This window comes from Phocoena sinus, chromosome 2, assembly GCF_008692025.1.
Source record: "Phocoena sinus isolate mPhoSin1 chromosome 2, mPhoSin1.pri, whole genome shotgun sequence".
Classification (NCBI taxonomy): Eukaryota; Metazoa; Chordata; class Mammalia; order Artiodactyla; family Phocoenidae; genus Phocoena; species Phocoena sinus.
The window spans coordinates 82,312,683-82,335,462 of record NC_045764.1 but is presented as its reverse complement, the minus strand read 5'-3'; the positions used below and the strand labels follow the sequence as shown (position 1 = coordinate 82,335,462).

At 45.9% G+C, this 22,780-nt stretch overlaps 1 protein-coding gene across 3 annotated transcripts in view; it reads right to left on the bottom strand.

Moving 5' to 3' along the window:
- Nucleotides 1–22,780, bottom strand: part of GNB5 (G protein subunit beta 5) — a 44,519-nt gene that overhangs the window by 2,967 nt on the left and 18,772 nt on the right. For 2 of the 3 annotated variants that reach the window (XM_032622238.1, XM_032622240.1), the window contains exons 4-10: nt 21,847–21,923; nt 15,207–15,339; nt 9,498–9,641; nt 7,614–7,705; nt 4,486–4,534; nt 2,643–2,739; nt 1,147–1,313 (exon numbers count right to left, since the gene is read on the bottom strand). In XM_032622238.1, the coding sequence (XP_032478129.1) occupies nt 1,147–1,313; nt 2,643–2,739; nt 4,486–4,534; nt 7,614–7,705; nt 9,498–9,641; nt 15,207–15,339; nt 21,847–21,923 (759 nt within the window). The remainder of the gene's footprint in view (nt 1–1,146; nt 1,314–2,642; nt 2,740–4,485; nt 4,535–7,613; nt 7,706–9,497; nt 9,642–15,206; nt 15,340–21,846; nt 21,924–22,780) is intronic. The other variant, XM_032622239.1, reaches the window with a different exon arrangement.

Below are 22,780 nucleotides of genomic sequence, written 5' to 3'. Positions count from 1 at the left end.
TACACAAACATACACACGACATCCAAAATAGAGCATTCACATGTCTTAGAAAGATAACACTTTACTCCTAGCAACTCAAAGGTGCTTCTTTGGCCCTGGCTCCCCCTCTCCCTTAGTTAATCATCTGAAGGGCATCTGTGGCCTTCTTGCTAGGGAAGGTAACTCTTAGATTGAAAACCAGAACCCTCTGTACCCATTCAGCTCACTGGGTACACTGACATGTTTATTAATTTAGCAAACTCTTGCCCAGGATGATGAAGTCACAGATAACTTTACTGTTTGTTTCAGGAACTTTGCAAAAATCCTTTTATCTATTTACCCTAAGACTAGACTACTCAATTACCCTCTTTAGAAAAGACACACACTTCTCACGACAGTACACAGCATCAAATGACCGCCTACTTTTCAAGATGGTCTTTGAAATTCTCTCCCTCCCCCCACCCTGTGTCCAACAATCTTAAACTATGCCACAAATTTGTCCAATCCTAATTAAGTCCCTCCATCAAAAGACTTGCCTTCAACCAGACTCCCCAAACCTCATAAATACCTGCCTTTGCTCTCCCCTTCTGAAATGCTAATAAGACTGTCAAGTTTGTGATCTTCCACAGTGAGGTAAGCTTTGCTTGATGAACAGGTTATTTTGGTGGCATTTCTAGGGAGCCAACATCTGACAAAGTCATGGAGCTCTTTGAGAATCTACTAAAAGCCATGAGGACACTTTTCCTGGAAAAATGCGCATGCGCGCGCACGCACGCGCGCGCACACACACACACACACACACACACACACACACAATTTAGCATATAATTGCAGGGGCTTCATAGGTCTCCTGAAGCCCCTGTGTAGGCTTCACAGGGGTCTGTGACCAAAGAGTAAGAATCCAGCACTACTGGGAGGTGAGACTGGCAATCTGACTTGTCAAAGGCTGGAATCAGACTTTCAGGGTATCTATGCTTGAATAGCAGCATTGATGGGGAACTCACTACCTCCCCAGGCAAATCATTTCTCTGTGGCTATAGAATTGAAAGTAGAGCTCTAATTTGGCTGCCCAGGCCCATCCTAGCTTACTCTGACCTCTCTGCTTTCAGGAAGGCCAATCACTCGTGCTCTCACACACAGAGGAAAGTAGAAAAACTTCTCTCTTACTCTGAGGGTATGATCCCATGATCCTGAGCAAAAGGCAGTCCCATCAGGGGAAACTCGTAGAGTACTAACACGGTTTTCATGTCCAAACAAGATGGAGACTCGGGATCCCTTGAGGACATCCCAGACGTTGATGGTATAATCGTTGTATCCAGCAAACAGCAGGCGACCTTAAAGCAGGAGGATATGATGGTTATGAAACCAGTTCCTTCCTTCTTGTTTTTCTTTTCATGACTCTCACTCATGCACTCGCTCATTCATTCATTCACTCATTTAATAAACAGTGATTTAGTGCCCATATGTGCCAGGCACTGTGCTTTGCCCTGGGGATTCAAAGAGGAGAAAGCACAGTTGCTGGCCCCTGTGGAGGGTGGTGGTGGGCAGGCTGACTCATAAATCATTGCAGCACCCTGTGGTAAGGGCTGTCATGGAAGTGCTCAGCTATGTGTGAAGTGTTATGTGATCATAGAGGAAGGGGGATCAAGAAGGGCACTACAGGGGACTTCCCTGGTGGCGCAGTGGTTAAGAATCCGCCTGCCAATGCAGGGGACACGGGCTCGAGCCCTGGTCCGGGAAGATCCCACATGCCGTGGAGCAACTAAGCCCATGCGCCACAACTACTGAGCCTGCGCTCTAGAGCCTGCAAGCCATGACTACTGAGCCTGCGTGCCACAACTACTGAAGCCCGCGCACCTAGAGCCCGTGCTCCGCAACAAGAGAAGCCACCGCAATGAGAAGCCCGCGCACTGCAATGAAGAGTAGCCCCTGCTCGATGCAACTAGAGAAAGCCCACGCACAGCAACAAAGACCCAACGCAACCAAAAATAAATAAATAAATTAAAATTAAATTAAATTAAAATGTTTTTAAAAAAGAGCACTACAGGGAAAGCAACATTTGAGTTGGCTTTTGAGGACTGAATAGGAGTTTGCAATGCAGAGAAGGACGGGAAAAGACGTTCCAGTAGCAGCATGTATGCACAAAAGCACAGCTACACAACCGGGGAGTGTCTGGGAAAACTGAATGGTCCAGTGACCCAGCATACGAGTGCTGCCTTAACTTTCACAGGCAGCCCCCCCCAGCTGTGAGGGCAGAGGTGCCATGAGCTTCAGGGAATTAAGAAAGGGACTCTTGCTCACTCCCCGCCCCCCCCACCGCCCCACCTCTGGGAAAAAAGGTCCCTTTTCAGGTGTGAAAGGAAAATGGAAGGCTGGAGAGGAAATGCCTAAAGGCGCAGATGCAGTTTTGATACATCATTGTTTTGAAGAAGAGCATTAGGTGGGCCCAGCCATTTCCCGTGGAGTGAACTGGGCCGGGGAAGCTGCTTCAGGCAGGGCAAAGCGGGCTGTCAAAAATGCAGTGGAGGAAAACTGGTGCAAAAGTAGACTCTTTAGCACATGGACCCATAGGAAGTTTAGCTAGGAGGGGAAGCTTGGCAGAGCTGGGTTTCATTGAAGTCCTGTTTTACGGTCCTGGGAAAGTTTCTGAAATAAAATCTTACCACTGAGGGAGAAGTCCACGCTGGAAGCTCCAAAGATGATACTCTCTTTGGAATAGATGGCAACCTCCCTGTCTGCCCGGAGGTCGTAGAGGCGACACTGGGGTGACAAAGAAGACAAAGAGGCACTTGTTTCTGGATCCTGTTTGGTGCATTGATGGCTACAGAGCTACAGGCTGGTGCCAGTGGCTTGTGTAGTTTGAGGGATAAGGGAAAAACCTCTTTCGTTTTCTCTCCTAGTATTTTCTCCCTCAATCCCGATTCCTATCAATCTCCAGGGATTACTGGAGATTCAAAGAAACAGCAAATACAGATTTCTTTAGGCACAAAAACAAAAATGAAAGCCCTCTTTTTTTTTTCTGACAAAGAATATGTGTTCACTGTAGAAAATTCATGAAAACTCAGAAATGCATAAAGAAGGAAATAAACGTCACCCCCAATCCTAGAGGTATTTACTAACATCTGGACGATTCCCTTCAGTCTTAATCTATTTTATGTGTGGATTTAAATGGGGAGGATGTTTCATTATTGCTTCTATTAGCATTATGTTATGAGCATTTTCTCATATCATTAAATAATCTTAAAAAAAAAAACAGGAGTAATATGGTTGTTATATTCCTCATGTGGATATATCAGAATCTACTTAGCTATACCCTGCTAAGTGTTTGATTACGTCTGATTTTTCTCTTTTACAAATAAAATTATGGGGAAGCCATGATCCTTCTTCTATAAAAATCTTTATATGCATCTCTGATATTTTCCTTAGAACAGCTAAAAAATAGAATCCTTAGAATAGAATTGTTCCCAAGAAATAGCATGGCTGGATCAAAGGGTAGGGAAGTTTTGAAAGCTCTTGAATTCTCCCAAAGGTATGCCCTTAAATTTTGTTAAATATCTTTTGAAATACAGAAGTTTAAAATTTTCATGATTATCAAACCCTCAATCTATTCCCCTGTAATTTCTTCCCTGTATTCCCCTGTAATAAGGATAGCAAATTAGAGTGCAGTTCATTATTTAATAAGATATTTGCTATTTTGAGGGAACAGGAGGATATTTTTTTTCTCCTGAAATACAGGTCAACATAATTTGACAATTAGTATCAAAAGCCTTAACACTAGGCCGATTTTGGGCTTCCCTGGTGGCGCAGTGGTTGGGAGTCCGCCTGCGATGCAGAGGACGCAGGTTCGTGCCCCGGTCCGGGAAGATCCCACATGCCGCGGGGCGGCTGGGCCGGTGAGCCATGGCCGCTGAGCCTGGGCATCCGGAGCCTGTGCTCCTCAGCGGGAGAGGCCACAACAGTGAGAGGCCCGCGTACCGCAAAAAACAACAACAACAACAAAAAACTAGGCTGATCTTTAACTCAACAAGTTCATGTCAGAGAATTAATTCTAAGGAAATGATAAGAGAGGTACCAAAAATATTTGCTTATAGCAGTGTTTTTAACAGGAAAGAAAACCTTGGAAAAAAACTAATGACCCCAAACCTGAAGATTGGTTAAGTAAATGATGGCATATCCATAACATGGAAAACTATTCAATCATTAAGAAAATATAACGTGGGAGAAAAATATGTATTGGCATGGGAAAATGTTCACAATCTATTGCTCAGTGAAAAAAGCAAATTATAAAGCATTTTGTTTAAAAACTAAAAAGACAGAAAGGAATTCATCGAACTGTGATTTCTCTTGGGTATAATGATTAACATAATTTAGTGTTTTCCCCCAAGTTTTCTTTATTGAAGTCACATCAGTTCTGTAATCAGGAAAAAAGTTATTTTTGAAAACTAAAATTAGGTCAGCATATCTCTCCTTTGGATAGGAAAAGCTCTCAATAACTTAGAAACATACCGTAGCATCATCTGATCCCGAAGCAAAGGCATCTCCGCTCGGGTAGTATCTGCAGAGAGAAAGTGTGGGCACTTAAGAGTGGTGATTCCCAGTCCTGGGTGCCCATCAGAACCATCTGGGAAGGCTGTCCCATGCTGGTCCCCCAGACTTCTAGGGATACACAGACCACTCATTACAGAGGCAAGAAAGGGAGGCTCATCTGGAAGGTCCCATTGACCTAATTTTCTTCTCTGTAAACAGGGGACAGTGACACTGGCCTTGCAGAGTATTGGCGAGGAGTAAATGAGATAATATGTATATCTGTACCAGACACTGAACACAGGCAGGTCCCCTGTATCCTTGCTTCCCCTTGATCATATACCCCATTCCCAAGACTTGGCCAGAGCTAAGGGATAAGACAGTGGTTATAAACACAGACACTGCAATCAGATATACAGAGCCACGGGAAGCTGTCTGCACTGACCACTCACTACATGGGATACTTCTGGCAAGTGCCTTCACCTGGCCCAGCCTCAGTTTCTTCATCTGAAAAGTGAGGATGATAATGCACATTTCCTGCTATAAAGACTGAATAAGACAGTATACATATTATACAAAGAACGTGGCATGGTGCCAAATAAAAAGCATGCAATAACTAATGATTATTACTGTTACAGTCATCCTCTCCTCTAATCAGGCCTTCAGGGACTTCCCTGGTGGTCCAGTGGGTAAGACTCCGCGCTCCCAGTGCAGGGGGCCCCGGGTTCGATCCCTGGTTGGGGAACTAGATCCCGGGTGCATGCTGCACGCCGCAACGAAGATCCCGCGTGCTGCAACTAAGACCTGGCACAGCCAAAATAAATAAATATCTAAAAAGAAAAATAACCACGCCTTCTGGAGAGAGGGCAGCCTAAGTAGAGACCTGGTGGATATTAGAAGAAGAGGGTTCTGGGTAGAGGGAACAGCATGGGTGAGAGAACGTGCATGTTTAAGCTGTTATTTCATGAATCTATAGGGATTTAATTTAGTTTTGTGGCTTTATATTCTATCCTGTATCTTAAAAACCTCATTTACTGGGCTTCCCTGGTGGCACAGTGGTTGAGAGTCTGCCTGCCGATGGAAAGGACACGGGTTCGTGCCCCGGTCCGGGAAGATCCCACATGCTGCAGAGCAGCTGGGCCCGTGAGCCATGGCCACTGAGCCTGCGCGTCCGGAGCCTGTGCTCCACAATGGGAGAGGCCACAACAGTGGGGGGGCCCGCGTACCACACACACACAAAAAAAAACCTCATTTACTATCTGTAGTAATTTCTCAATTGATTTCCTTGGATTTTCTGGGTAATTACTGCACATGTGCAAAAAGTGATAGTTTTTTTTCCCCTGTTTTCCTTTCCTACATTTGAGGTCAAAGAGCTAGAAAATTCTCATTAATATTTCTACCACTAAGGTAATTAAGTATTCTTATTGTGTTCTGGCTTTTTAAAAATTATTATTACTATTATTTTATCTATTTACTTTTGGCTGTGTTGGGTCTTCACTGCTGCATGTGGACTTTTCTCTGGTTGCAGTGTGCGGGCTTCTCATTGCTGTGGCTTTTCTTGTTGCAGAGCACGGGTTCTATGCGTGCAGGCTTCAGTAGTTGTGGCACACGGGCTCAGTAGTTGTGGCTCACGGGCTCTAGAGCGCAGGCTCAGTAGTTGTGGTGCACGGGATTAGTTGCTCCGCAGCCTATAGGATCTTCCCGGACCAGGGCTCAAACCCGTGTCCCCTGAATTGGCAGGTGGATTCTTAACCACTGCACCACCAGGGAAGCCCTGTGTTCTGGCTTTTAAGGGGAATAAGTCTAGTACTTTCCTCTAAGTATAAATATTCTTGAGTGATTAAACTTTAAATGCTGTCCTGACAGTGCCAGCTTCTAAATATATATGTCAAGTCCTGACCTCTCTCTTGGAATCCGGTTCACAGCTCCTGCTACCTACTTGACATTCCCACTTGGTCGTATAATAGCGTCTCAGACTTAGCTGGCCCAAGACAGAGCTCCAGAATCCATATGCAACCACTGCCTTCTCCCTGCACTGCCTCCAACCCTCCCTGTCTTAGCAAATGGATCAATGCCTTACTGCCCCTTATAAAAGATACAGGTTCCCTGAGCTGAGGGTTCTTCTCCTATAATGCAGCCCTTTGCATGGGCAGGTGTCATTTGGCCCTTTTCATGTGACCCTGTAGAATTGGGGCTTAGGTAACCAGCACAAAAATGCTGATACCCCAGCTACTGCCATCACTATGAGTAACCAACTATCCTTCATCTCTAACCCAGGAGTCTCATGCCTTCTAGCAGCATCCATGAATCTGTGGCAGCTAGGGTAAAATCTGAACTCCTTCCCAATTCTGGACATTTCTATCCTCCCTGTGTGTCTTCTTTAGTTTCAGCCACCATCATTTCATTCTAAAACTCACACAACAACCTTCTAACTGGCCGTCATACTTCCATTCTTGCTCCCCTACAATCCATTCTCCATACAGCATCCAGAGTGACCTTTTAAAGGCAAAACATGGATCACGCTAGCCACCTCCCCAACTCAGGACTCGCTAGTGGTGACCTGGCTTTTTGTTAGGTCCCTGAACATCTCACCTCCCTGATCTTCCCCCCAGCTCTTTGCAAGCCTGCCTCCTTCATTATCCTGGTCTCAATTTAAACATCAATTTATCAGAGAGGCCTGACCATTCAAAGAAATAACCCATCTTATCACAGTTTCCTGTTTTACTTTTTCTTAGCACTTAGCAGTACTTAAATAGCACATTTATCTGTGCTTTGTCTTCTGTAGGACAGTAGAGATGTTGTCTTGTTCAAAACAGTACTCCCAGTTTCTGGAATAATGTCTAGCAGATAAGGACTTCATAAACATTTTTTTGAATGAATGAATGAGAAACACTGACTTGACCTAGACAGGATAATATCCATTGCCCCTAGTGCAATTATATTAAAATTCTCCAAGAAATAGGGAGTGCTGTTCAGTCCCACCACAAATCAGCCATTATTGCTGGAAAAGCCTCTCTCAGCCAAATAAATTGAGCCTAGAGGCTAAGTACTAGCCCAGGCCGGGGAACACTGGAGGACAGAGGAGCAACGGGAACATTCTACTCACTGACCGGACGCTGTTGATGTCAGATTCGTGTGTTTCAAAGGCCTGCACGCACTGTCCGGAGCGCATGTCCCACACCATGGCTTTCTTGTCACATCCCTACAAACAGAAAGTTGCCCAGAGTTATGTACAATGCAAGGAATGTCTACAGACAGGCATGAGTTCTGGTTATGTCACAGAGACCTTTTAGTTCCCATTAGTAAATGGCTGACAATATGCTTTTCTGGCACTAGCTTTACCTAAGGTCACTTTCCTCAACTGATAAGCCCTCACGCGGCCAGAGAGAGGTCTTGGGGTCAGGGTGACGAGCAAGGGAAGGCACCCAGCCCCCTTTTAAGCATGTTTTCTTCTCTCCCAGCTTTCTGAGGGGCTGCAAACTCTCCAGAACCTCCTTCTCCCCTTCCTCCTGGGCATCTCTCTTCACTTTTCCCTCTCTTTCCCCCTCCTCTTTATCTCTGCCTCTATAAGCCCAGAGGAGAGGAGGGCAGGCGGACAGTGGGTGTGGTGGGACCTCCCAGCTTTGTCTCAGGTGTGTGGGGCAGCCTGAGCACAGGTGGAGAGCCAGGTGCCCCTGGGCCAGCTGCACCCCAGCAGCCTAGTCAGGGTGTTGCCCGCAGTCAGCTGCGTGGCTCAGACAAGTCACCTCCCTGGACTCCTGCCTCAACACCTGTAAAGTGAACCTTCTCCGGGCCGCTACCATGGCCCAGAGAATCATGAACACTAGGCTTTCCCATACTCTCTTGCTTCCGGGAGCATTTTGATCAATTCCTGCAGGGCTTTCTGTGATCAAGCATGAGCCATATAATTAGACTCTCAAAGGTCAAACAGGAGGAGTCATGGGTTAAAATTAGTGTCCAAGGTGTTGGTTTCAACTCAGAGGAAAGGGTGGATGAGGTGCCATGACTGATGTCTCAGAAAGACCTGCTGTGGGACTTCCGCACTCCAAGCATCTTTACTGAGAATGTGGACAAAGGAATCAGCGAGTCTCTTCAAATCGTTACAGGACCCTACATCAGATGGAGTTTAATACTCTGGAAGAGACAATACAATCCACAATGATATCAACAATTTGAAAAAAGAGTGTAGTTGAGTAGGGATAAATACAGTTATACAAAGACACAAGAATGAAATGTACACAGGTAGGGCCAAATACCCAAGAAGAAAATCAGGGTCCCTGCCAACTCGAGGCCTCACAGCCCTCACCTGAGGCCCGGGACTAAGATGTGGGCAGCTCGGAGCAAACATCATTAGACAGCGTTTGCATCTCTGTCCTCTCTCATCACTTGTCTCCTGAGCGAGATGAGACAGGACCCAGGGGTCAGGTCAGCCACCTCAGTTCTCCATTCTTATTCCCAGGTGTCCATAGAAATACTTGCCTCTCTGCATAACACACTGTAAACTCTTCCCTCTACTGCTCACAACATCCTGGGGAAGGTGGGGGGCAAACGCTAGCGTGCCTTATGCCCAATTTACAGAGGATGAAACGTAGAGTCAGGTAGCAAACGTGGGTCCCAGGTATCCTGGCTCATCTGGTGCTCCTCTGCCATGGTGGCCTGCCTGTCCGACTCGTAGCCTTCAGATACGCTGTTCCCTGTGCCCGAGAGTGGGAGGGGCTGGCGACTGGCAGGGGTGGGGCGCGAGAGTGTCCCACCAGTGTCAAAGCTCTGATCACGCCACAGCGATGCTTCACCACCACTGCCACCTGAGCCTCCTGGTGCCTAGCGACTGTCTCTAAAGCTCTCAGATGCTAACTCTCTGCTACTTATTTAAGGAATCTCAGCCCCATCCAGGCAAGTGTCCAGTCTAGTCCCACGAATTAACAGGAAGCGCCACCATGAGCCTCCCTCGTGGACAAAGGACCTCCCAGAGATCTTCCTCCTTGGGTCTTTACCCCAGACACGAAGGTGTTCCCGGTTTCTGAGGGAGCCAGGTCCAAGCAGAGCACGTCGGCCCCGTGCCCGTGGAAGCTCTGCAGCAGCTGCCCGCTCTCCACGTCCCACAGGGCACACGTGCCGTCACCACTCGCTGTCAGGATCTGCCGCAGGAAAGGACAGGAAGGGTGTGGCTGTCATTAATGTCCCTGTCAGGGGAAGCCAAGCAGATTCTTACAGTTCCACAGGGAAGAGGAGGCTCCTTACACACACACACACACACACACACACACACACACACACGCACACACGCCTGCTAAATCTGGACTCAAGCACAGAACTCTTTCTCTGGTACTGAGAAAGAAACAGTTCATTTTTGACACCCTCGCTGTCCTGGAGCTGTTTATGTGCCTGTCCTGGAGCTGTTTATGTGCCTGTCCTCCTGCGAAATCCAGAGGTCTCCCTGCGGTACCTGCGGGGCTCTATACCTGCCTGCCACGTAGGAAGTGCTCTGTGAACGTCTGCTTAACAGAACCTCAAGCGGCTGCCACAAGCAGCCACGCCCAGCATTGCGCTTCCCAGACATTAATGGGCAACCCCGCACGCAGCTGCTAATAGAGAGCCTGGGGTGGGGCCTGAGATTCTGTATTTCCCACAAACTCCCAGGTGATGCTGACGTTGCTTGCTGGGACCCACCTGGAGCAGGATTTTGCTAAACACAGTCTCCTGTAGCTGGATCCCCCAGAGGCTCCCTGGGCCACTGAGTGGTGCTGACAGACACACAGGGTCAACCAGCATCTGCCGTGTGCTGACCACGTCCAGGCCCTCCGCTAGGCGTCAGGGTTTGCAGAAAGACTGTGTCTTGGTCTCTGCTCTCCTGGAGCTTGGTTAACAGGATTGTCAGGAAGGCGTGAAACCCACCAAACTCCCTGTCCCTATGTTAATCAATTCCAGGGCCAGGCACACTTCCCGGTACTGCGTTAGACAATACTGAGAAACCAAGTAAAAATAACCTAGCTGCCTGCTCCAGGAAATAGCTGCTCCTGCAAGATAAAACTGTGAACCAACTAAGCTTACTTATCAAGACTAACAGCTTTGTAAAAAATTAATGAAACAGAAGCCTCAATTAAATACAGTGGGAGACCGGAAGGGGGAGCTTTCATGTCCTGTGATGATAGAGACCAACAGGAAGAAGACAGACTTTTCTTTCCTGGGAACGATTCAGCCAATGAAAAGCCATGGACTCGGGCTTCCCTGGTGGAGCAGCGGTTAAGAATCCACCTCCCAATGCAGGGAACACAGGTTCGATCCCTGGTCCGGGAAGATCCCACATGCACGGAGCAACTAAGCCCACGCGCCACAACTACTGAGCCTGCGCTCTAGAGCCTGCAAGTCACAACTACTGAGCCCGCGAGCCTAGAGCCCGTGCTCTGCAACAAGAGAAGCCACCACAGTGAGAAGTCCACGCACCACAATGAAGAGTAGCCCCCGCTCGCCACAACTAGAGAAAGCCCACATGCAGCAACGAAGACCCAACGCAGCCAAAAATAAATAAATTAAATAAATAAATTTTTTTAAAAAAAGAAAAGCCGTGAACTCTTTAATCCTCCCAACTTCCTTTTCCACTCTGTAAAACGGTTCTCCTTGCCTTGCTGTGTGGGGACTTGCACGTGCCTCGCCATGGTCCACACGCTATGGTTGCAGGCAAAAAAAGCGCAGGGGCAGCAGCTTGCCCACCAGCTCTTTCCGGAAGCCTCGCCAGTTTCCTCCACGACCGCTGCCAAGGTGTGTGCCCTCCCACTTTAAGGTGGGTCTTTTAAGGTGGAAAATTAGTTAAGACATGATAGCTTAGGGTTGGTAAGCCCAGCGAGGTAAGGGTCTTAAAGCAAGTCCTGGTGAGCAAGCTGTTGACCTGAAACAAATAGACTGCCAGGTATTTCTCCAGCAAAGATGGGTTTATTCAGGACCCGCAGAGAACTGCATTTCAGGGTCTGCAACCATGGTGAGGTTGGACCACTCACTCTGGACCCTGAAACCCTCTAAGGACCCTTCCCCAGTTTCTTCATTTTGAGACGGTATAGCGATTCTGTCAAGTTGGGGTTCTCCCTTGCTGCAGTAGGTTTAATAAACTTAGCATTGCTGGGTGGCAGGTGTTTCTGATGGACTTGGCAGACGAGACAATGATCACTTATGATAGAGTGAGAAGCGCTGAGATACAGGTAGGTCTGTGAGAGGGACACCAAACCCGCTTTGGCAACATGTGAGCTGATCTCAGAGGAGGACTGAGAGCTGGCCACTCACTAAGGAAGGGGAGGAGAGCAGAGCGAGCTGAGGGGAAGGCGCACCTGTGCAGTGAATGAAAGGTGTGCCTGGGTACGGAGTCAGGACTTTAGCCTGTAGGCAAGAGGGACCTGTGGAAAGCTTCTGAGCAGAATGACCAAATCAAGGGTATATTTTAGGAAACTCTGTCTGAGGTCAGTGCATCTGTCCCTCAAGCAGACTCTGGATAGTTTCAAGTCCAAAGGCTGGCCCATGCATGAAGAAGAACACTGGGGTGCCTGGGGAAAGGCATGGTGGCCAGAACTAGGGTTTTAAATTTTGTTGCTGCCCGTGTGTGTGAGGCTTGGGCTCTGGTGCAATTGGGAGAAAGGCAGTGGGGATCCAGGGCTCAAGGCCTCAAAGACCCAGCTGATGGTATCGCAGAGCCCTGGAGCCAGCATGGTTCTGAGCAGCCATGGGGGGACCCACAAGGGTTAAGCCCTGGCAAGCAGAGCCTCCCTATGCCCCACCTTCCTGCTGCTCACAGGGGCTGGACGAGGTGATAAGACAGTGTGGGAAGGGGCTCTTGCAGTGTAAGTGCCCACAACAGAGCCCTCTGTGGGTGGAGATTACTGATGGCTGAGGAAAGGAAACAGGAAGTAGGCCTTAAAGACTGCCAGCATTCAGTGCACCCACTGACTGTGCTGCACCCCTAGTTTCCACGTGCTGGTGGTCTCCTCTCATCCTCTCCCTCCTTCCCCCTCTCTTCCCTTCCCTCTCGCACGCTAGGCCTAGCACTTGTAAAAGAATCTTCTTTTTCTTGCAGGGAGGGGACATATTACAAGGAAAGAATCCATTCCCACCCTGGCCTTCCACCTGCTGGCCACACCGTCTTGGGAGTGTGTTCCTGCCAGCAGTCCGGGAGGCCTAGGATCTTCTTGCAGCCAGGAGAGGCCCCTCCATGGAGAAAGAGCTGGCTGAGTTCCAGAGTTCTCAGGCTTCTTGGGTGTGGGCCCCAAGGCCCTCCTCAAAGCCCCCACTTGCAGGCAGCTCTCAAATTTGGAGACTCTCCAGGCTGCAAAGCCCATGCAGCTGCCCATGGGACTCCCTCTGGCCTCGACTTCCCTTAAGAGGCCTGTGTACACCTGACAAGAGGACTCAGGCTGGTCAAAGCAGCTTAGGAACACACAAGACTTGGACCATGTCTTAATTTGAGAACTTGTATTTTGTGATGTGCTACAATTCCCTCCAATCTCTGCTGGCCACACCCACTAGTGGATGCTCCACCCCAGTCCTGTCCTAACATTTGCAAAGGGGCCAGTAATTGTCAATCTTTTTAGGGACATCAGGTCCAAACAAATGACTGCCTGAAATGATTCCCTCAGTTTAGCTCTTTAATGGGAATTTTCCATACCATACTCTTCAGTCAAAGAAATGAATAGTTTTTAAAAGCTAACAGTAACTTCTTAATATTTAAAAAATATTTTAAATATTTGTGCTCTTCATTACAATGTAAGTAAAAATAAATTTTATAAACCAAACATTCATTATGATAAATGCACTAAACAGATCCTCTAACTCATTGTCACTCATTTATTCTGGAATGTAGAGAATCTGTAGGTCTTATACCAGCTTCTTGAGGTTTTTGTTTTTCATCTTAGATCCCAGAGCTGGAAGGAAGCTTAGTTCCTGAGTTCAGTGGTACCCAAACTAGGCTATGCATCTGAATCACCCATGAAGCTTTGCGTTAATATAAATAACAAAACAGTAAGAGCTAATGTTTATTGATATTTACTAAGTATTTGAGATGAATCATCTCATTTAATCCTCAGAAAACCTCATGAGGGAGGAATTTACTACGATCCTCACTTGCAAGTGAGAAAAACAAAACACAGAGAATAATAAAAGCTTGTTCAGGATTCACCATCCAGAACAGGAGACTAAACATCCTCTGTTGCTTTGGCTGCCCCTCAGGCCCAAAGACATCCGATGTGGCCACTGCAGCAGCCAGGGCAACAGCACTCTCTACTGCACAGGCCTGCAAGACTCCTGGTCGCAAATAACAGGTGTAAACGCTGCCCTCTAAGTCCGAACAGCCCTCCCGTCAGAAGTGAGACAATTACCCATCCCCGGGTCTCCTTGCCGCTATCCTTGCCACCCCCCAACCCCGCCGCTGACGTCAGGCAGCTGAAGCCAGAGTGGCCTTTAATCTGACTCAGTCTCCTCCTTCAAACAAACCCAATCTGCCCCAGCCCCAGCAATGGCTCCCTGCCATTTGTAGGGTCACCCCCGACACTCAGGGCACCCTGTGGTCGGGCCCTGCCCACCTCTCGGGCCACCTGCCTCCTACAATGCTCCCCTCCACCTCACTGGCAACACACTCGTCCTCCAGGGTGGCCCCTGCAGCACGTTTATGACCCCCCACTCCTGCTCTGAGCTACCAACCTCCCCTGCTATTCAGTCACCCCTGGTATCTGGCAATGCGGGTGGTGGCATCTGCGCAGATTTTCTGGAGAGATGTGACAGAGACACGATAGGATGCTTTAGGACTTGTGAGAGAAAACGTGGCCAAAGCATTGAAGTTGGATTGTCTCCACTTTGTGGCTTGTTCAAAGTAGGGCACAGATTTACCCTCTGATGCTTTTTCTTTTCGAATGTGTTAAAACGGGAGTGTAAAACAGGTACGATGAGGCGTGTCACGTACACAACTCTGAAAGTCAGCACCTGTGAAGTTTTATATACGGAGGCACCTTGGAACCACCTCTCTGACCCAGACAGGAATTTCCACCACCCCAGAAGGTTCCTTGACCCACTTCCACCCCCACCAAGTCAATTAGAGGAGGAGGTTCAATATGGCATGGAGTTCATCTCATCTCTGCCAACAGTCAACAGCCTTGACTTTCCCCATTTCTGATTTTATTAAAAATATAACCAGGAATTCCCTGGTGGTCTAGTGGTTAGGATTCGGCCCTTTCACTGCCGTGGCCTGGGTTCAATCCCTGGTAGGGGAATTGAGATCCCACAAGCTGAGTGGCATGCTCAAAAAAAAAAAAAAAAAAAAATATATATACGCATATATACACACACATATATACACATAGACACACATAAACATACACATACATATATAAACATACACACGTATACACATACACACATATATACACATAAACACATATATACACACATATAAACATATACACACATATACACATAAACATATATACACGTATACACACATAAACATATATATACACATATACACACACATATACACACATATAAACATATATATATATATATATATGAAAAACAACAGGAGCTTCCTCTTAGAGTCAACTGGAGTGCACACAGCCTCCTGTGAAGAGGGACACCAGCACAGCTTCCTCGCCTGCAACTCCGCTTTAGCTCTCCACGACCAACCCTGCTCCCCAGCAGGCTGGCCTGTCATCATGCGTCCCCTTATTTACCTGCATGTCAGAGTTGGTAAAGCTGCAGGCCGACAGGTAGTTGGTGTGCATAGCAACAGACTTCTTTTTGGCAGCCATGTTTTCATTTTTGTCAAACGTCAGTGGATACACAGAACACTTATTATCCAAGCCACTAGCATGGAAAGACAGAAGTGTCAAATGTTAATATAGGGCAGTAGAATATGCGTATGCTTTCTCATTCACACAAACTTTTCAAATTGTTTTCCTTTGGCAGTATCATATGCTGTAACCTTTCCCTCAGCTTTTACTTTGAAGATTTTCAAATGTACAGTAAAATTGAAAGAGAAAATAGTACAATGAACACCCAGATCTCTTCACATACGTTCACTAACTTAACATTTTGCCATATTTGTGGCAGCAAATTCTGAACCATCTGAATACAAGTGGCAGACATGACACATTACATCTAAATACTTCAATTTGCAAATTTACATCTCCTAAAAATAAGAACATATTCTATAATCACTAACTCATTATCACATCTACGAAAACAAAAATTCCATAACACCGTTTAATAAGCCATCCATATTCACTCTTTCCCAACTGTCTCCAGGATCCAGGGCCCATTTAGATCCACACATTACATTCTGTTTTTATATCTTTTTTAGAACTTTTAATGGAGAACAGACACATTTTTTTGGTTGTTTATAATGAGAGAACTTAGGTCAGTTGTCCTACAGAATGTCACACAGTCTGGATTTGTCATGTTGTCTCTTAATGGTTATATTTAAGTATAACATTTAAAAAATTTTTTTATTTTACTTATTTTTGGTTGCGTTGGGTTTTCATCACTGTGCATGGGCTTTCTCCAGTTGCAGCGAGCGGGGGCTACTCTTAGTTGCAGTGCATGGGCTTCTCATTGCAGTGGCTTCTCTTCGTTGCAGAGCACGGGCTCTAGGTGTACGGGCTTCAGTAGTTGTGGCACACGGGCTTCAGTAGTTGTGGCTCGCAGGCTCTAGAGCACAGGCTCAGTAGTTGTGGCACACGGGCTTAGCCGCTCCGCGGCATGTGGGATCTTCCCGGACCAGGGTTCAAACCCGTGTCCCCTGCATTGGCAGGCAGATTCTTAACCACTGCGCCACCAGGGAAGTCCCTCAAGTATAACATTTTTAACAATAATATAAATGTGATATATAAAGGTGATATTGTGTTATTTCTTTCTTACTGCTTCACTTTAGGAGGCTTGCAATGCCTCGTGTCAAGATTGGTGACGCCAGCTTTGATTACTTGGTCAAAGTGGGGACCACCAGATCTCTCCATGGTAAGGGTGATTTGTTTGTAATTACAAGCATATTTTGTTTTATTGCGCTTTGCTTTATTGCATTTTTACAAATTGAATGCTTGTGGCAACCTGGCATCAAGCAAGTCTATTGGTGTCATTTTTCCAACAGCACTTGCTCACTCTGTGTCTCGGCGTCACATTTTGGTAATTCTCACAAATATTTCAAACTTTTTCATTATTGTTATATTTGTTATGGTGATCTGTGATCAGTAATCTTTGCTGTTACTATTGTAATGGTTTTGAGGCACCATGAACCATGCCCATCTAAGATGGTGAACTTAACCGATAAATGTTGTGTGTGTTCTGGCTGCTCCAACTGACTGGCGTTCTTCTCTCCCTCTCCCTCTCCCCAGGCCTCCCTATTCCCTAAGGCACAACAATACTGAAATTAGGCCAATTAATAACCCTATAATAGCATCCAAGCATTCAAGTGAAAGGAAGAGCTGCATGCCTCTCACTTTAAATAAAAAGCCAGAAATGATTAAGCTTAGTGAGGAAGGCATGCTGAAAGCCAAGACAGGCTGAAAGCTAGGCCTCTTGTGCAAAACAGCCAGGCTGTGAAAGCAAAGGAAAAGTTCTTGAAGGAAATTAAAATTGCTGCTCCAGGGAACACATGAATAAGAAAGCAGAACAGCCTCATTGCTGAAAGGAAGAAAGTGTTAGCGGTCTGGATAGATGAAACCAGCCACAACATCCCCTTAAGCCAAAGACTAATCCAGAGCAAGGCCCTGACTCTCTTCAATTCTATGACAGCTGAGAGAGGTGAGGAAGCTGCAGAAGAAAAGTCTGAAGCTAGTAGAGGTGGTTCATGACATTTAAGAAAAGAAGCTGTTGTCCGTAACATGAGTGCAAGGTGAAGCAGCAAGGGCTGATGTAGAAGCTGCAGCAAGTTATCCTGAAGATCTAGCTAAGATCAATAATGAAGGTGGCTACACCAAACAACAGACTTTTAATGTAGACAAATGAGCCTTATATTGGAAGAAAATGCTATCTAGGACCTTCACAGCTAGAGAGGAAAAGTCAATGTCTGGCTTCAAAGCTTCAAAAGGCAGGCTGACTCTCTTGTTAGAGGTCAATGCAGCTGGTGACTTTAAGTTGAAGCCGATGCTCATTTACCATTCCCCAAATCTTAGGACCCTTAAGAATTATGCTAAATCTACTCTGCCTATGCTTTATAAGTGGAACAATAAAGCCTGGGTGACAACACATCTGTTTACAACACAGTTTACTGAGTATTTTCATCCCACTGTTGAGAACTACTGCTCAGAAAAAAAGATTCCTTTCAAAATATTACTGCTCCTGGACAATGCACCCAGTCACCCAAGAGCTCTAATGGAGATGTACACAAGATTCATGCTGTCCTCATGCCTGTTAACACGACATCCATTCTGCAGCCCACAGTTCAAGGAGAAATTTTGATTTTTCAAGTCATTCTTTAAGAAATACGGTTCGTAAGGCTATAACTGCCATAGATAGGATTCCTCTGATGGATCTGGGCAGAGTAAGCTGAAAACCTTTGGAAAGGATTCCCCATTCTAGATGCCATTAAGACCATTTGTGATTCATCGGAAGAGGTCAAAATATCAACATTAATACGAGTTTGGAAGGAGTTGATTTCAACCCTCGTGGACGACTTTGAAGGGTTTAAGATTTCAGTAAGGGGTTCAAGACTTCCGTGGAGGAAGTAACTGCAGATATGGTGAAAACAGCAAGAGAACTAGAATGAGCAGTGGAGCCTGAAGATGTGACTGAATTGCTGCGATCTCATGATAAAACTTGAACGAATGAGGAGTTGCTTCTTACGGATGAGCAATGAAAGCGGTTTCCTAAGATGGAATCTACTCCGTGAAGGTGGTTGAAATGACGACAAAGGATTTAGAATATTAATAGACTTAGTTGATAAAGCAGTGGCAAGTTTTGCGAGGATGGACTCCAATTTTGAAAGTTCTACTGTGGCTATAATGCTATCAAACAGCACTGCATGTGACAGAGAAATTGTTTGTGAAAGGAAGACTCAATCGATACAACAAACTTCACTGCTGTCTTACTTTAAGAAATATCCACAGGCACCCCAGCCTTCAGCAACCACCATCCTGCTCAGTCAGCAGCCATCAACACTGAGGCAAGACCCTCCACCAGCAAAAAGATTAAGACTCATTGAAGGCTCAGTTGATGGTTAGCATTTTTTAGCAATAAAGCTTTTTTTTTTTTTTCCTTTGCGGTATGCGGGCCTCTCACTGTTGTGGCCTCTCCCGTTGCAGAGCACAGGCTCCGGACGCGCAGGCTCAGCGGCCATGGCTCACGGACCCAGCCGCTCCGCGGCATGTGGGATCCTCCCGGACTGGGGCACGAACCCGCGTGCCCTGCATCGGCAGGCGGACTCTCCACCACTGTGCCACCAGGGAAGCCCAGCAATAAAGCATTTTTTTTTTTTTTTTTTTAATTTATTTATTCATTTATTTATTTTTGGCTGTGTTGGGTCTTCGTTTCTGTGCGAGGGCTTTCTCTAGTTGTGGCAAGCGGGGGCCACTCTTCATCGCGGTGCGCGGGCCTCTCACTGTCGCGGCCTCTCTTGCTGCGGAGCACAGGCTCCAGACGCGCAGAGCTCAGTATTTGTAGCTCACGGGCCCAGCTGCTCCGTGGCACGTGGGATCTTCCCAGACCAGGGCTTGAACCCGTGTCCCCTGCATTGGCAGGCAGACTCTCAACCACTGCGCCACCAGGGAAGCCCCAATAAAGCATTTTTTAATTGAGGTATATACATTTTTTTTTAGACATAATGCTACTGCACACTTAGACTACAGTATAGTGTAAACATGACTTTTATATGCACTAGGAAACCAAAAAATTTGTGTGACGCACTTCATTGTGATATTTGCTCTATTGCAATGGTCTGGAACCAAACCTGCAATATTTCCAAGGTATGCCTGTAATAATAATCTGTGGTGTGACACCTTTAGGTCATGTTAATATCCTGTTGCCAACAACCATCATACAATGGCTTTAGCATGATTAACCTTGCTTGAATAAAATATTACTTTATGATACAAAATGGTGATCCTCTAATTTGATAATTCCTTCTGCATTTATTAGCTGATATTTTTCTGTAAAGACAAATCCAATCCCTCCTCCTCCCAGTATCACTGCACACCCATGGATTCTTTTTTCTCTTCAACTGGGTTATGATCCATTACTACCATTATTCCATGTGATGCTAAAATTATCCCAATTTGGAAAGTTGGCGGGGGGCCCTTCAAGCGGCTCCTGTTTCTGTTTGATAAGATTCCATTAATATGACTTGAGTGTTCCCTTGCTTTCTGGAACAAGAAAATATCCTAGGCTCACTTTACTCTTTTCCTGCCCTAGACCTACAATCAGTCTTACTCCAAGGAGCTCTGCTTCCATTTAGTGGGGAATGACATTTAGGAGGGGCACTCCCTTCTGAGGCCCTGGGGAACCTAGGGGACCCCTTTGCCTTTCCAACTGCTTGGAGGTGCAGGTACAGACTTGGGTAGTCTCTTACCAGTAACTAGCTTTGGCAGCATGTTTATAGATGGTGTGAGTGGGAATGATTTGCACTTGGCTGTGACAATGAACCAGCATGCTTCAGACTATGGGCTTCCCTGACTCTCAAGGTGAAACATGTTCTCCTATTCTGAAGCTTCAGAGTAATTTCTGCAGCTCTGTGGGGATACTCACTCACACTTGGGTTTATTTGCATTGCTATGAGAAGCAGAAAGGTTTTGCAATGTGATGCATTTGGTATTGCATCTCTGCTTTAGTACCTAACTCATTCTGTGATCTTTGTTATGTTTTTTAGCCTCTCTAAGCCTCAGTGTTCTTAACTATAAAATGGAGTGGATCCCACCCAACTTTCACAAGGGGCTGTTGTGTAGATAATATAGAGTACAGAATGGCTCTTGACACATGATAGAGGCTCAGTAAGTGGTTATTATTGTTATTTTTAAATTCTTGCTTGGAGGCAGGTACTATGTTTTATTCATCTTTGAATTTCCCTAGGACACCCAGTCCAGTGCCTTGCACACAGGTGCTCATAGCAAGTGTACAATACCTGAATGAAGGCTTCTTGGTGATATGGCTTCAGATAAAAAATATACATATATGTATATAAAATCAACTGACACATTTTTTTTGAGAAGGGAATTGTGTATATACTGGTGGAGTTTTAGCTTTCAAGTTTGGAACCAACTGAGAGATAGACCCAGATGAAGAGAAAAACACCCTTTTGTCACCTGTAACGACATTTAGAGAATACGACATAGGTGTGGATCTGTGTTGATAATGGAGTTACAGGGATGTCACAAAGCCATAGCTGGGAAACACTATGTTAGATTATCACTGGAAACTCAAAATGAATTGCAGCATAGTCTGAGTAGGGCAGATGGTGCTTTTATCTAAGATGAGGACTCAGTCTTTCTCAGTTTAGTTTTTCTGCTCTCTCCTCATCCATGGGACTCCTGATATTTTAAAAAGTGCTTTCCCAAATATTCACACCTTGAACTTCTACTTTGGTTTTTATATCAGCCTGTGAGACAGCCAATGCAGGTCTTGACCATCTACCACATGCCCGGACCTGGGAAACAGAGATGACAAGAGATTAAGGCACCAGCCATTCCTCCACTCTGTACTCTCTCTGAACCGGGTGTCACCAAAAAAGCTGTCTACCTGGGCCTTGTAAAATTATTCTCACCCCTGACTGTCCCCCTGTCCTCCTGGAAATCCTTCCACTGGGTTTCATGTAGTGAGGGTTAAAATAAGAAATAGCCTACAGAATCATTTTCTGAACTACTATTGAAGACATTGTGTGCTATATTATTATATTCATCATATATCACAGAAGGATATACCCAATGTGTTCTTTTTGTAATTTGGCGCTAGACATCTGATATCTCAATAGCAAATATTGAGAAATTTATATAACCCATCCAACTCTATGCATTTGCTAGAATTAATGCCTGATTAGAAACATATGACCCAAGGGTTTTTTAAAGTGTAGAGTGTTTATCATTCCCACTGATAACTGAAGAATTAACCTTACTTAATGGAAGGTCTGGCCTTTGCCCTTCGCTACTGGGAGGTGATCTCTAAGGCCCTGGAATGTCCTGTCTGTTGGCAGTGTCTTTGCCTGGGGTTTTGGCCACTGGACAGTCTAACACTGTGATCTCTGATGGAGGTTTTGGGACACATCCTGTGAGTTCTCACCTCCGAAGGAAGTAGAGACTAAAGATATTAGCCTGACCTCCAGGAGAGAGGTCACAGAACAGTATTTTATGGCCAACAGGACATGTGAAACGCTGCTGTGTCACCCATACTTACCCGCATGCAATGGCACATCCCGATGGGGCATATGCACACGCCATCACCCACGTGCAGGGCATTGTGACCGCGTGCTCCTGCAACACAGCACACACCATGCACGCAATGAACGAGGGCACTTCTACACAAACGTCAGTTTTGACCAAGTAAAATCACTGAAGCGTCTACCAAATTACTTTCTAGTTTCAAAGGTCAGTGGTTTGGGCTGAGACTGATGAGGAGACTCAGATCCTCTATAATCAACCAAACTTTATGTCATACATTCTAAAAGTTAAAAATCTCAACTAGCAAAAGAATATCCTTAACGTCTTACTTCTTTCTTACTGTTGTACTCCCCCTGCTGTTTTGAATGAATATTGGGGCTCATTTTCTTTGAAAGATCCGTCTGAATTTCATTTCACATACGTATATGCTTCACCTTATTTACTCAGATTCCCTCTATTTTAAAAACGTATTCTTGAATGATTTTTTACATGTATGTTACAAGTTTGTTTACCTGTGAGTGAGTATACAAGAGCCTCTGTCCTCTGTGGGTCTTAAATCATTCCTGGGCAGGTAGGAATGGGGGTGGGCTTGGGGAGGGGGATTAGAGCTGTGCTCTGGGAGAAAAGGAAACCTGTAACATGGAAGCATTCAGAGGAGGTGTAAGTCCTCGGCTCCTGGCTGGGGTCTGAGTCACCCGTATTCTCCTGCACGCATATAAGCAACTAAGGCATGATTCAAAAAACTTCTGAGTCTGTGGCCCTGTTTCCATGGGAGCCATGGGCCCTGGACCTGGTTCTAACACCAGCGAGATGTGCAGCCTCACACAGGCTGGCCGCTGTCTTACCTCATTCTCCTTCTCCGTCTGGGAAGGGAGAGGATGGGACTAGATGGTTTATAAAGTACATTCAAGTGCTGGTCTTCTTTCCTGTTATGATTCTCTGTGTTTTTG